At 34.8% G+C, this 14,580-nt stretch overlaps 1 protein-coding gene across 1 annotated transcript in view; it reads right to left on the bottom strand.

Annotated features, from left to right (window-relative positions):
* Window positions 1-14,580, bottom strand: part of LOC119829104 (phosphatidylinositol-binding clathrin assembly protein LAP) — a 37,378-nt gene that overhangs the window by 10,539 nt on the left and 12,259 nt on the right. The window contains exons 3-9 of the mRNA XM_038351489.1: window positions 11,674-11,749; window positions 4,579-4,599; window positions 2,993-3,095; window positions 2,500-2,667; window positions 1,803-1,941; window positions 1,345-1,490; window positions 344-518 (exon numbers count right to left, since the gene is read on the bottom strand). Coding sequence (XP_038207417.1) covers window positions 344-518; window positions 1,345-1,490; window positions 1,803-1,941; window positions 2,500-2,667; window positions 2,993-3,095; window positions 4,579-4,599; window positions 11,674-11,749 — 828 coding nt within the window. The remainder of the gene's footprint in view (window positions 1-343; window positions 519-1,344; window positions 1,491-1,802; window positions 1,942-2,499; window positions 2,668-2,992; window positions 3,096-4,578; window positions 4,600-11,673; window positions 11,750-14,580) is intronic.

Genomic DNA, 14,580 nt, shown 5'->3' with positions numbered 1-14,580 from the left:
CGGGGCCTCTGTCTCCCCCACTCATTGTACGAAACACAGTGGCGTGGCCACTTTTTCGAGCTAGTCCAATTCGTGCCGAAGCGTGCTTGACGCCTACATGTAACATTCATATTTATTTTACGTTATGTTATTGTCCCATACATTATTTCCATTTTGTCTGTGTGATATTTTTTAACAATTCGTAATTGCCCTAATTTGTGATTGGAGAAAGTGCCTCAGACCCCACCTTGTACTGGTTTGTCGGATAGTTGGTGATGGGATACAAAGTGCCCCAGGCCCCACCTAGTACTCATTCGTCCTATAATTAATTAGTGACGGGACAGAAAGCGCCCCCAGACCACACCTTGTACTGCGTCATGGCGGCCTCCTCCTCGGCGAGCGCCTGCTGGCGCAGCGAGTCGTCGATGAGCAGCGAGCCGTTGGCGTGCGAGTCGATGCGGCCCGCCGCCGCCGCGTTGCCGAACGACGACGACGTCGACGACAGCGCGCCCATCACGTTCGCCACGTTCTTTTGCGCGCTGTCACATCGGAATAATGCTTATTTGTACACTAGCGGTCCGCCCCGGCTTCCTTTTGCCTTCCTCAATAAATGGGCTAGCTAACACTGAAATGTTTCAAATCGGACCAGTAGTTCCTGAGATTAACGCGTTCGTACAAACAAACAAACTCTTCAGCTTTATAATATTAGTAAAGTAAAGATAATACTTGCAATTGATATTTTCAACAAAATTTAAATTTAAAAAGAAAAAGGCCATCAAGACACAGTTCTCAACTAATTAAAAGATTTAGTGTCTATTAACATGTGTTCTTTATTTCTTTGTAAATTTCTGATATAAATATATTGCGTTATTATAAGAAATAAAAGATGCCACGTTTGGGCTGTGAAACTTGATCGATATATTCAATAATGCCTAAAATATAATTTTATCTGTCTATAAGTAGTGCATTGATGTTGCGGGCTGTGTTAGTATTGGTGTAGTTATTGTTAATATTGCTGCAATGTATTGTTGTTAATGTAAGTGTCGCTAGTGTAACTATTGTTAGTGTAATTGTTGTTAGTGTAACTGTTGTTAATGTAACTGTCATTAGTGTAACCATCGTTAGTGTAACTGTTGTTATTGTAACTGTAGTTAAAGTAACTGTCGTTAATGTAACTGTCATTAGTGTAACCATCGTTAGTGTAACTGTTGTTATTGTAACTGTAGTTAAAGTAATTGTCGTTAATGTAACTGTCATTAGTGTAACCATCGTTAGTGTAACTGTTGTTATTGTAATTGTAGTTAAAGTAACTGTCGTTAATGTAACTGTTGTTATTTTAACTGTTGTTCTCGCTGTCGCAATCACCTGGCGGTCTGCGTGGGCGTGTTGGCGGCGGAGCCCCGCTTGCCCTCGAGCGTGGCGAGGTGCCCCTCGAGCGCGTCCAGCAGGCTGCTCGGCGCGCGCGTCAGGTCCGGTATGTCGCCCTTGTCTATGCCCACGTTTTCTGCCACCTGAAACGCATATACGATGCGAATGGTTATTTGGAGAATTATGTATAGATATAAAAAGAGGCAGGATGAGAAGTGATGAATTCCACCAACTAGAGCGTACACACAGATGTAAATTTTTTACTTTTTTGTTTGGGATAACAAACAATAGAACAGTAAAATATTATAACAGAACAACTGAATAGTAGTCGATCGTGGACAAAAATATATTCTTGAAAAAAAAAAATTTTTGTCCCAAATGGAATACGCTTCCTTAAAATCAAAAATAATTTACGACGACAAAGAGTATAATATAATAAAATATCACAAACACACCTTCAAGAACTCTCCAACTCTATCCATCCTGATGAGGAACTTTTTATAGAGGTCGAGAGCCTCGCGGCAATTCTTCTTGTTCATGTCGAAGTATTTCTCCAGCAGGTTGATTATGCCATCGTTGTAGCACGCGAATAATCTGAGAAACGAGTTAAAAAATATAATGATTATCTATGTAATTTATTATACAAAAACAACGGTTGTTATCAGTGGCGTAGCTAGGGGGACAAGGGCCCTGTAGCATAGGGAAAGAATCGGGCCCTCCTCCCCTCTTTCCGCCTTCCTCCCCTCTTTCAAAGCTGAGGTTAGAGGGCCCCCTGAGCTCCGGGGCCCTGGTGCACTGCACCACCTGGCCCTATGATAGCTACGCCACTGGTTGTTATTAATAAATGAATAAAATTAAATTCAGAGCATCATTATTAAAGACAATACTGAAATAGGTTCTTATGGATAACTTCTGTCCTATAAATTTATGTAAATCCATGTTCTTACATGATTAGTTTCAATGTTACTTATGCATTATTAAAAAACAATTCACAAGAGTTAATAGTTATCTATAAACAAAAAGTAAGTTTGAAAAATCCGATGTTAACAAACAGCTATTCGTACATCACTAAGGAGCTGTCTGTCTGTCCAATGCAATTTCTTCTACCACCAAACCTCGGACACAAGAACAATCCACAACACATACGCCTACCTAATGAGATCTCTGAACAGCAACATAAAGCACATGTTGATGACGCCGTTGGTCAGGTCGTTCGCCGTGCAATCGAACTCCAGCAAAGCATCCAGCTGAGCCTGCAGCACTGGCAGGGTCTTTAGCAGCTCGTCTGCATTCATCATGCGGAGGGAGCCCTCCTCTTTGCTGGAATAGATTTTTGGGTATTTTTAGACCAGCTATCCATCATTAATTTTTAATAATATGCTATTTTTATTGTATTTGGCTATTATTTTAAATAGAGCAAAATATTTGAAAAGGGCAATCAAGGTTAATAGAATCGTTTAGGTCATAACAATAGGTGAATGCCCTATTGTAGGCTAAATCATTTGTAAACAATAAGAATACTAGTTTAAAAAACGGAATATTTAAGCAAAACACACAACACGGATTGTGTTTTTTCCGTCTATAGGAGCACTTAAAATATTCATAATAGAAACACGTTCGATTTTCATAATAGAATTAAACTCACCCCCTCTTAACCTTGCAGAAGTCGAAGGCGACAGTCCTGTAGGATAGTGCCTTCTCGTTGAGGTATTTGGCGTAGCGCCGTATGAACGGTGACATATCATAGCCTGAACATTGAAAATGACATGAGATAAGACCATGACCCATTGCTACTTGCACTTTTTTATACAACATATAACATTTAATTTACAGTGCCCAATGGAAAGCGATATTTAGTTCTGTCTAGATAAAATATAAACGACAACAGACATTAATATGTTTTTTTTTCTTTATAAACCCTTTTTATTGAAACATGCAACAGACCCACCGGCAGACTATTTTTTAAAATGGACATTTTATTCACTAGTAGTGAGACACAGAAAGTTCAAATGAAAACATCTGCATCAAATTAAAGTTTATCAGACTGTGTTCCATTTTTAAACTGAAATCATAATTTAATAATCCTGAATATTCGAAAATATCAAAAACTAACTACCAAATATTTACATGAAAAGTGCATAACGTGCATAACGTCTAAACTACGGTGCAACCAGCTGACCTATACGAAAGTAAGCGTCAATGTAATCCATGTTATGAATTGTATTCTACATGACTTTCAAAAAAGACCCTATTCAATCTACATACAGCATATTATTCGATATACTCTGATCATGACTGAATTGTAGGTATGAATCGTATTGATCGTGTTAAAAATCTATTAACAGCTATTCTAGATGAATTCTAAGGTCTAACCCAATTCTTCCACATCAGTTTTTCTCGCAACCGAATATCCGAGAATCGAAACTGCTAACACATACACACCTAGAAGTGTATTATATTTAACATCTTTTAAAACTATACTCGTACATATAATTAAAGGGTCCATAGGGTCCCAAACAAAAATAGCCTGATTACAATCTGTCATCAAGGTACTTTACGATCGGTTTTTTTTTTTATTATGTATAAGTAATATCATAATTTAAAATTCTAATAATAAGCATCTCTATCAAACATTAAACATTGAAGGGCACAATATTTCAGCTTAACTATTAATCGATCACGAAGCGACACAAAACAACACACGAACATTCAAGCTAAATACATTTCTCCCACCCATTTAGTTATCCACGTCATATTACATAACGTAAATAACATGAAAATGAAAACGAAATCTCACTACATTATTAACTTGGGTCAAGGTGGTCTCGAGCAACATTCGCACGATGGAAGCTCTTTGAACAATAACAAGAAAACCTACCGTAATGACCAATTTATATTTGTTATGACGTGAGAAACTTCCTCACAATGCGGTAAATATTACGTAATTTAACACCAACCCTACAATAAATCAAAAGTATAGATAAAGCATTATTTACATAATTTTCTTTAATTGATTCGTGTTAATCACAACACATAACGTCAACCATTTTTGAAATTTTAAGATAGCGTCGTGTTAATGTAACATTACACATCTAAATGGCGTATCGAAATGAAAAACGAAACCAAAGCAAAAACATCGATGTGCGTGTGCGAAAACACGTGCAATGAGTATGCACCCCCAGTGAAGCGTGTTTGCGGGTGGACAACACAAAAGCCGCACTTTCGACTCACCAATTCTGGCACCGGCGGCGCCTTCCCGAAAGCCAGGGAAAATTAGAATTCATAGTTAGAACAGTTGTACAGTAAGTGTATGTGTATGTGGCAGTCGATACATATTGCAGTTTTGGGTAAACGGGGAAAGCGTAACGTAAAGCGTATCGTAGGAACGTATCCATGCCATAGGGTCGGCTGGAGCGATCAATACAATTTTATTACTTTTGTAGCAGTAGGTACTATTCCTGAATCGCGCATCAACGACTCGGAATACAATAACACTTTAGCCCATTTAATATAACTCGTAATTTTAACATCTCGTATCGAATAAACCTGATTAAAATGCGTTCATGTTACTTTCACTGGAACATAACAAGAGGCAAAAATTCATTTAAGAAAAATTAGTTTTTCATGGTTCATAAGCCAAACACATAACCGTACTTTGGCTCTAATAAATGTTATTAAATAACTAGTCAATTGCGTTTTACATTACATAATTTCCTTTTCGCTTATATCGGTAATAAGATATATTTGCAACAACTAATCAGCCGGATCATTGTAATGAATTTAGGTATTTAAAGAAGAAATTGCATCTAACTCCAACATGTCTCGATAAAATCTCTGCAATATGAATCAACTGTAGTGCCACTATATACACAATAACCTATAAATGTTTGCATTCGTGCAAGGAAACCAGTATTTTATATTCGCCATTCAATAAATCTTATCTTATAGTGATTGCATAGACGTAATATTTTGGTGAAACAGGTTATTCGCATTTTGCGTGTTATATGCAGTTAAGTGGCCTTACCTGTATTTCTACTTGTTTTATGTATTATAATCTGTTGTGATATAATAAATAAGGTCACCTTAACATGCGTTTATTTTGTACAATTTATTTTTAGAAAATGCTTTCAAATAACAAGTTTTAAATAGGCTTAAGAGAAATAGATAACATGCCTTAGAAAATATAAGGAGCCGAGCCAATTTATTTTAAAAACATTTTTGTTGTAATGGTTGTATCGTGTTCAAACTTCAATTAAATTTATAGGAGATCTTATTACTGCCTTCTAGTAGTAGTATAACAAATTTGAAAAAAATTGCGGTAAATTCCCGTGCTTCCTTGTGGGGCAATTGCATTAAGCATCTGCCTCACTTTTATTATTTAAGGACAAATTGTTGATCAGCCTACTGTATCCTGCCAGACCGAGATTTTGTTTTGTTTGTGCCACCGTTCTTTGTTTACATTAACCACTGTAGCAGGGAGGTGGCCGGGTACGACGGAGTACCGAATTGAATCTCTAGGTCTACCTTCTTTTGAAAGGTATGGTGAAACTATAAATAAAATACGAACAGCTTTGTAAAAAATAATATTGAAAGCAGACAAGGTCGTCGCGTTGTCAATTTTCAATATTTTTAACATTTTAATTACTGGTTTCCACACACGATAAGGCCCGCGATAAATTATGATTACGATAAATATATTTAATTTAACAATTGAGCGTCGATTTGACGGATCAATGATTCATTATCAACATAGTTAAAAGGACAATTATGTTTTTGTTATTGTAACGATAATAATTTAATAATGTTGCAAATAAAATGTCTATTAATTATCAGCAAAGTCAGTAATCTATGGGAGCATGGCTCTATTTATGTAGTTGTTGTTAAAATAATAAACATCGTTTGTGAATGTATTCATGCGACCTTACCGCAGGAACTTAGTCACGTAAATTATAATAATTTATAGATTAACATGTTTATACTGTACTTAAAGTTCACAAGTTATTTGATGTGATACATGTAGCGTTTATAAAATCGCCCATTGGTCTTATAATTTTGATCGATACTAGTTATTGGATGGACTTCACTATTATTATTTGAGAGTCATGTTTTTTTTTATATTTATTGAAAGTTTAATAGCATTAAAAATTGAAAGCGTTTCATAAATGAAAAATATTTAAGAAATAAGACGAAATTGGACCATTTGGCGAGATTGGAACCCGCGTCTTATGCTGAAACGCGGTAAAGTATTTAAATATTTTTCATTAATAATAGTTATGGTTTCCGAAATTTCGAAGAATTTTGGGCAGACATTACGACACGAATGCCATTCCAAAGGGCAATCGCGATATGCAGTCAGTTCAAGACAGCAAGAACCGAAATATACTCCGAGTCTGGAAGCTAGACAACTGTTTCCCACGATAGAGAACTAAAATAGGGCAAGTGATTGCTTTAACTTATATGTATCGATCAAATTCTACGCCTAGAATAAATATTATTTGTGATTTTTAACACAATAATCATATAAATTTCACTTTGTTCATTTAAGAAATGTTCCTTCTACAACTCCCTTTATATCGTTTTTTATAAAACATATATTAACAGGATCCAGCCAAATTGCTCTTTAGCTTATAATGGAAAATCTTTTAACGCATGTACCCCAGGCCCCATAGGAAGAGCCCTTAAGTTACGTCGGACTCCCACAGCAAATGTTGACTACCCACTAACATCCACTGTGTTGTATCGAGCCGCCTTTATAAGGATGCCCAGAGCCCCAGTTGTCTATTAGGATTCGTCCGCGAAGATCAATCTACTATTAAAATTATAAAACTTTTACACATTGTATATATATAGGATTGTTTAGATTCAAGGTTTCAACCTACTATAGCGCATTTCCCTTTGAACATTGAATAGAAAACAACTGACATAGTGACAGATCCACGTGGTACGAATGCAATGCAAGCAAGACCACTGCAGCATCTAGACTCTCCTGTATTCGGGTCAAACGTCGTCCCGCAATATTAATACTGAGCATTATTTGTACGGTAATGGACTGGAATTGTTGCCGTAGGTCAAAAGTTCGAGAACATTTGAGGTCATTAACTGCATTGTACGTTATTGCGTATTGAGCATATTACAATAATTGCTTTAACCATATCTGAATGTTCCTAAAAATGCTGTTGACACATAGCAATAAGGTATTTATTAGATTCTACTTATTTCTTGTGTTTTCGAATAATAAAGTAACTGTAAGATCATCATAGTTTCTGTAAATAAATAAATAAATAATTGTTCCGATAATCATTAAAGATTTTTCTTAAGTGACTATCGGATCTGATAAAATTTATTTGAGTAAAGTTCAAAATATACCGTAAGCTATAACGTGAACCCTAATGCGTGTAAACTTAATCCTAAGTACCGTATGTGGTAAACATATATTTTACTATGAAATGTAAGTACATAGTATACAAAAAAGTTGCTCCTCACTGTCTGTCCATGTGACTGCTAAATGCTTCAAGAGAACAACGGCTTTTGATGCAATTCTCTTTATTGATTAATTAATTGACGTGGAAGGTTTATAACTACATAAACCTTCCTGTTCAATAAAAAAAAACTATATATCATATATCATATTAGGGTTCCGCTCCATCTTCGCCCGTAGTAGGTTTTATCTCTCCATAAGAACCTTCCAAAAGTGACTAAACAAAAGCGAAAAAATTTTCCGAATTGGTCGAATCCTTCCCGAGTTTTACTCATAGCAAAACATTTGGCGACTCATTTGTATTTACATAGGTGTTAGTATATAGGTACTATATATAAGATGCATAATTGCACCAGTGTGAAAACGGGGCGGGTCGCTAGCAAAAACAGTTCAATAAAACTAATTGTATCAGATAATTCCACATTTGTACAGCATTGAGGTGACACATAGCTGACCAATGACCATATGTGTATAACTTAGATTTTTCTATCGTTACATGATACATACAAAACTGGTTATTGCTCATAAATATATGCAGTAGTTATATTTCTTAAGTCACATAGAGATATTTAAACATCTTGTTATTCACGCAATAACCTCTATCGGGATCTGAATGAAATGTGGTACAGAGACAGATCATACAAAAGCTACGTATAGTTTTATACGAGTAAAGCCGCAGGTTACAGGTAGTATCTCATACGTCCACTGAGCATTAGTTTATACACAAAAAAATCAACGCCGATTATAAAAATAACAGCATCATCTCTCATCATCAGCATCATCATCAGCTGATCGAATTCAAACAATCGCACATAAGGAACAATAAGCAGCGAGCACTCGAATATTGTCGCGAGCGTGCTAAGGTCGGCACATGTCGTTGAACTTTTAACTCGGTCGCCACAACCTAACTTTACTGCATCCATGGGACTTATAACAATGCACTGTATACATAGATAGATGCATAGCGTATTCGGCTAATTACCGATATGGTGTCGAGAGAACAAAATCTGAAGAAAACACTAAAATAACCATTAATTTGCAATACAGTTAAGTTTAAAAATACGTCACACCATTTTTCCACTTTACATAACGATACTCTGTCAAACTCGAACAACATTTTCAAAGCCGCCTGCCAGATAAGCCTAAAAATATATCTTTCGTATTTACGTGTTTTGAATAGCCTCCTTCTTCCGCTTTATGAAATATTTCACTTTGAAATAAAAGTTTTCACGTAACTAATCCTAAATATTTATCTATACTAGATATTACTGATAATAGAATTGTACAAGCAACGAATGAAACCTTAATAAATTAAACAATCGGAAGCAATGTAATCATTGAAACTAATATAAACACAAATAAATGTACAAATATATCGTCTATCTCTGGGGACTATTGCAAACATTAATTACTACTCTCGAATGTTCTGGGAACTCAATATATCCTCTTAGACTTATTGATTCCAGACCTTAGGCGCCTAATAGAATCTCCAAGTCATTCCTTTGTTCGACTCATTGATAAGAATTTAATCTTATTACACGATTGATAATTGAATATTTAGATTTTTACCTCAAATGTAGTAGTATCTGTAGCCTGAATTTAAATTTATAAACCACGACACAATATATTTAATAGGACGATATTCAGTGAGACATAACAAGCGAATGTTATAAGATAAATATTACGCTCCAAAAAGTTAATTTCATTCAAATGGGGCAGCCGTTCTATATTCCCGGCTAAGTTATAAGTTGGCTGGAGACACGGCCAAAACGGCTGTAACATCTGGGTCATTTGGCGCAATATAGGGGCGCGTACCCCGCAGTCTATATCATACTATGTAATAAGATGGTTAAATTTGTGCTGAAATCCGTAAAGGATAATATATACAAATTTAGTTACGAAAGTAATTAAGATATGTATTAATTAAACTATTTTTGGTGCGTTCGAGACGTTTACCAAAAATAGAATACACTTCGAGCTACATATGTTTATACATACATTAGACGTCACTATAATATTTTATTTATACTAAATTAGCGACTATCAATTGCATGTAGCAATTTAAATTGTCACAACAGACCTTTATAAACTGTTCACTAATAGACGCCTCATCATAATATCGATGTATGAATGCATCAGCCAATATTTTTAACCTCCCCATTGTCATTAGACGATAGTCGCTTTTATTTCATGTACAATTAGTAATAAAACTTAATAAAACTGCCAAATAGCCGTGTCTACAGTACTGCAACCTCAAGTTGGGTCACTCCACAGCTCCAATGACACAGATCCTCGATTGGGTAAGGCGCGTCAAACTTGGCAACTGTACCTACTGTCAAGCGACGCTACGTCTTACGTCACACATGAACAACGTGCGCGCGATAAAAGTCTACCTGCCAGCGTCGGCTTATCGAATTTAATTTCTCACTCGATTACCAACATATCCATGTACACAAGATGTTGAACGCTGTAACGTGCAGCATGTTTTATTAGCATGTAACATTACCTTGTAATGGTCGAAAGATATGTAAAGACGATATGTAAAAAGGCTTATAAGTATAGTTATGTAATGTGAAATTGCCACATTCCGGATTTAAAATGATTGATTTCAATTCGATCTGATCGCAGGACTTTTTGTATCGGTTTGTTTAATACTAAACTGACGTTGTCATTTTCTAGAATCTTCGTAAATTTTGACGATTTTGAAGGAAACGGCTCGTCAAGCACAAGATCTCTGAACTGATTGATCACACACATAATAAGTATAAAAGGTGTAGACAATCAATCAAGGCGTGTGGACGTGCGCAAAGTGGTTTGCTAATACCAATATAACTCAACTGGCCTAATGTATTGTCCTTTATCATCTAAAAATTTTGAGTTGTTCCTTTCGCAATACAATCAATTAAAAGGAAAACAAAGAGAGCTATATGTATCTAAATTTTAAATCTTAATTTCGGCGTTTATACCTCTGTATAATTTGAATAATACAGAGGTATAAATATTTTTATATTATTTATAAATAACTAACTTTAGCCCTCTTTAAATTCGGAGTAGTTTAATATAGGTTTTTATGTACATAAACCTTCCTCTTGAATCACTTAATTAGTTTTAAAGATTTAAGTCTTAAGCATTATTCACCAGAAAGCACTTTAACAATTGTCCTAACAAATTTCTTAAAGATATGAGTTGTGCGTTTGTTATTTGCAATTTTATCCGTTTAGTATACTTTGAAACTGACATCAAAAGCGCACGCACTTCTTATTAAGTTCTTATCCAAAATGTACAAGTAAGCTTCCAGGAAAATGAATCAAAGAATCATAATATGTAAGTCAAACCTTTAAACGACGTTCCCAAAAAAGAAGGAGGTTCTCAAATCAACCGTATTTTTTTTTTTTTTTATTGGTAATCGATAACTCCGCGGGTTTTCAACCGATTGGCGTGATTCTTTTTGTGTTTGACTAGAAATAGTTTTCATTTCGCCCCATTTTACAATTTGGTAGTTGTACCAAGAACATCGGTGACATTTTTTGTGCAAAATACATTTATTTAACTATACATATAAGCTGCTATTTTAATTTATTACTTCATATAATAACGTAAACGCGATATTTATTTTATTGTTGCGTGTGTTTGAATCTAAATAGTTTCATTGTTGGAAAACCTTATCTCCATTCACAATATTAACGCTAAATTAGCATTAAAAGAAAATATTTCATCCGCTCATTTCAGATAAATTAAATATTTATTTCATAACCTACTTAATGTTGGCTACTCAGACATTTTATTTGCAACATAACGAACACAAATCCAGTAGATAACGGTGATATAAAATCACAAATAATACATACCTTGCACCCCGCTCTTATCTAGGAAATTACTTAGTTGAAACGTCGAGTTACTCGACGCCAAATATTGCGTGAACCTCTGCAAAGAAACAAAGATTAGGTGAAAAATATCGTTTATTGATTATCGAAGCGTCATATAATTTTTTTTTCAATGATTACAATAATTCAGGTTTAAAAATCTTGAAATGCAAGGAAATTAGATTAAATCTCAATTCGTATATGGAACAAGAAATAAACAATTAATCATATAATAATATAAATATGTAAAGACCGATTTAAATCTTGATAAAATTGCTAATGGCGAGGTTATACCCACGTCCCACACACCCTCGTTACAATAGGCAGAATTATTTTTATCGCTTGTTTCGAAAAAACGCAATCCCGTTATATTTAATATGTATTTTGTATCCCAAATGTTTTCCAATAAAAATGGTTAGGGTTTTCTTATGGCAGAGCAAGCATAGGAGCACGTGGACCGTCCGATATTAAGTGGCCACCAGCGCAGTTACCAGTGGTTAGTCGTGCATACCAATTAGTCTACAGAGACATAGACAATCCCCTAATAGTGTCCATCTAATGCTTGGCCAGCCATACAAAACTTTAAGCATCAGCATTTTATCCAGCCATCAAACATTAGTTCAACAAATCCGATATTTAGCAAACTGAGAGAGCTGAGCATTATGAAACAGAACATATGACAAACTGTTCGAGGCCGCCGATAGTCGGTTACGTCAGCAGTCACTGCAAAAGGTTACCACTGAACATAGTGTTACGTTGCTCAAGTATGTTATTGGTCAAACACCAGTCAAATTGGCTAAAGTGACCTTTTCTATAGTGGGAATATCTTGCTTAAATACCCACGGCCCGCGGAGAAAGGGGCCGCGGTTTATTTGGGATTTCTAGCGACTGAAACCCCACTGTGTTCCGTCGCCACTTTAGTGAAGGGGTGGCTAATGTTGCCTGTACAATTCGGTGAAAAGAATACACCATCATGAGATTGTATTCTGTATAGCAACGGGTGCAAACGACTCTTTCTAATCATTCGTGAACTATAATACAACTTGTTCAACTAATTCCTTCAAACCAACTGCTGTGTACATCTGGGACCAAATTTCCAAGCCTTTCAATGCTCCGATGAAATATCTATAGTATTATTATTTATATTCTGTCTAGTCTAGTCTGTTATGTAATAATGATTATAATGGTGACAGGGGATGTAAAATCTTACTTCAATTATACCGCGAAAAAATATTGTTTAACTAAAAGATAATTAACATATCACAAGTTAATCCACATTAATCCAAACTAATAAAAAAAGCTATGTTATAGGCTACGTTCAATGGTCGAAGTCGGAGCGAATTGAAAAATACACAGTAAATAATAATCAAAGTCTACTCAGCTTCACCCGAGCACGGTAATACATAATATGTATATAGTGACAATTAGTAGAAGATACTTTTTTATATCAAAGAATCATAGGTATAATCATTTCATAGCCACTCGGGATCTAGTTAAATATATATAGATTCACAAAAAAAAAACACTTATTTTCACAGATCCTTGATAAGTGTATAAAGTTGTAATATAATAATGTGTGTAAACATGTTCGTTGAATGTACGGCATTATCGAATCTAGGAGTCTATCATATACAAATATACATGTGAATCTCATAAGAGTGTGTTTAAAACAGAATGCTTGTACAGCAGGAAATAACTGCTCATTAAAGTTTTTATGATTATCTGTGAATTTTGCATACAAAGACAAAAGATGACGAGGTGCACTATGCGTATGATGTTAACGCTTTTTTGTTATTATAATCAATGTTGTTTTTATTATTCAAATTTCAAGAACACGCTGCCTTCAAATGTGTTAATTTACTGTTTACGAGTAAAGCTTAACAATTGAATTGTATTTAAAGCTAGTTTTGGTCCGACAAACTCCTGACCGTGAATTTATTTTTTAATTTCAAAATAATACCAATCGATTCCTACATTCAAAAATGGCGCAAAAATTATTCCCGAATTTATTAATTATATTTGATTCATCAAACAATTGGGAAGACTGACATTACACCAATAATAGTCCGAGCACAATTAACGTATCACATTTTATAATTTATTAATTGAAATCGAGTTCTACTAACGATTTATATAGGTATATCAATAACAAGGGATAACGTACAAATCCAATGGGGAAATTTTTTTTGAAATCAGACCAACAGTTCCTGAGATTAGCGTGTTCAAAGAAACAAACTATTCAGGGATACATAAATAAATAAATTAAAAAAAAACCTCATATCACAATGCTCTGAAACTACTCATCCGTACGCCATGTAATTCCATACATCACATGTTTTTCGCTCCAACTTTACAAACACAACAAAATAAAGAAATGTTCGAGAAAATTCACGATCCGTTTTCATACCGTGTCATCTAGCTAGAAGTATAAAAACAATTTTCCAACCGACTGTACTCACACAACTTCAAAGTGGGTCACTTCTGGTTTATCATTTTCTACGTGACATATTTTATTCAATGGATCCATTAGGGGTGTTTATAATGGAAACGCGAATTTCGTCGCTCTCACCCTCGTATTTTTGAGATTTGTTCAGCCCAAGGGCGCCCCAACGTTATGAGATTTTGTATTGCGGTGACATTATATTAAGAGCACGCAATTTCCTATCGATTACTTTCATTATGATATATAATTTATTTTTATAATATGGAAAATGCTTTTAATTTAATTCAATTATTATTTGCTACCTTTTGAAAGGTAATTTTGATGTTATCATGTCTTCCGTTATAAATCATATGTTTTATAGTTGTCTTTACTAGATTATACCTAGTCTTGCCATAAATATTGTAATAAAGAAAAAAGAAAATTGTTAACTGCAAATAACATTTATTACT

This window comes from Zerene cesonia, chromosome 9 (genome assembly GCF_012273895.1).
Source record: "Zerene cesonia ecotype Mississippi chromosome 9, Zerene_cesonia_1.1, whole genome shotgun sequence".
Classification (NCBI taxonomy): Eukaryota; Metazoa; Arthropoda; class Insecta; order Lepidoptera; family Pieridae; genus Zerene; species Zerene cesonia.
This window is presented reverse-complemented; position numbering and strand designations above follow the sequence as displayed.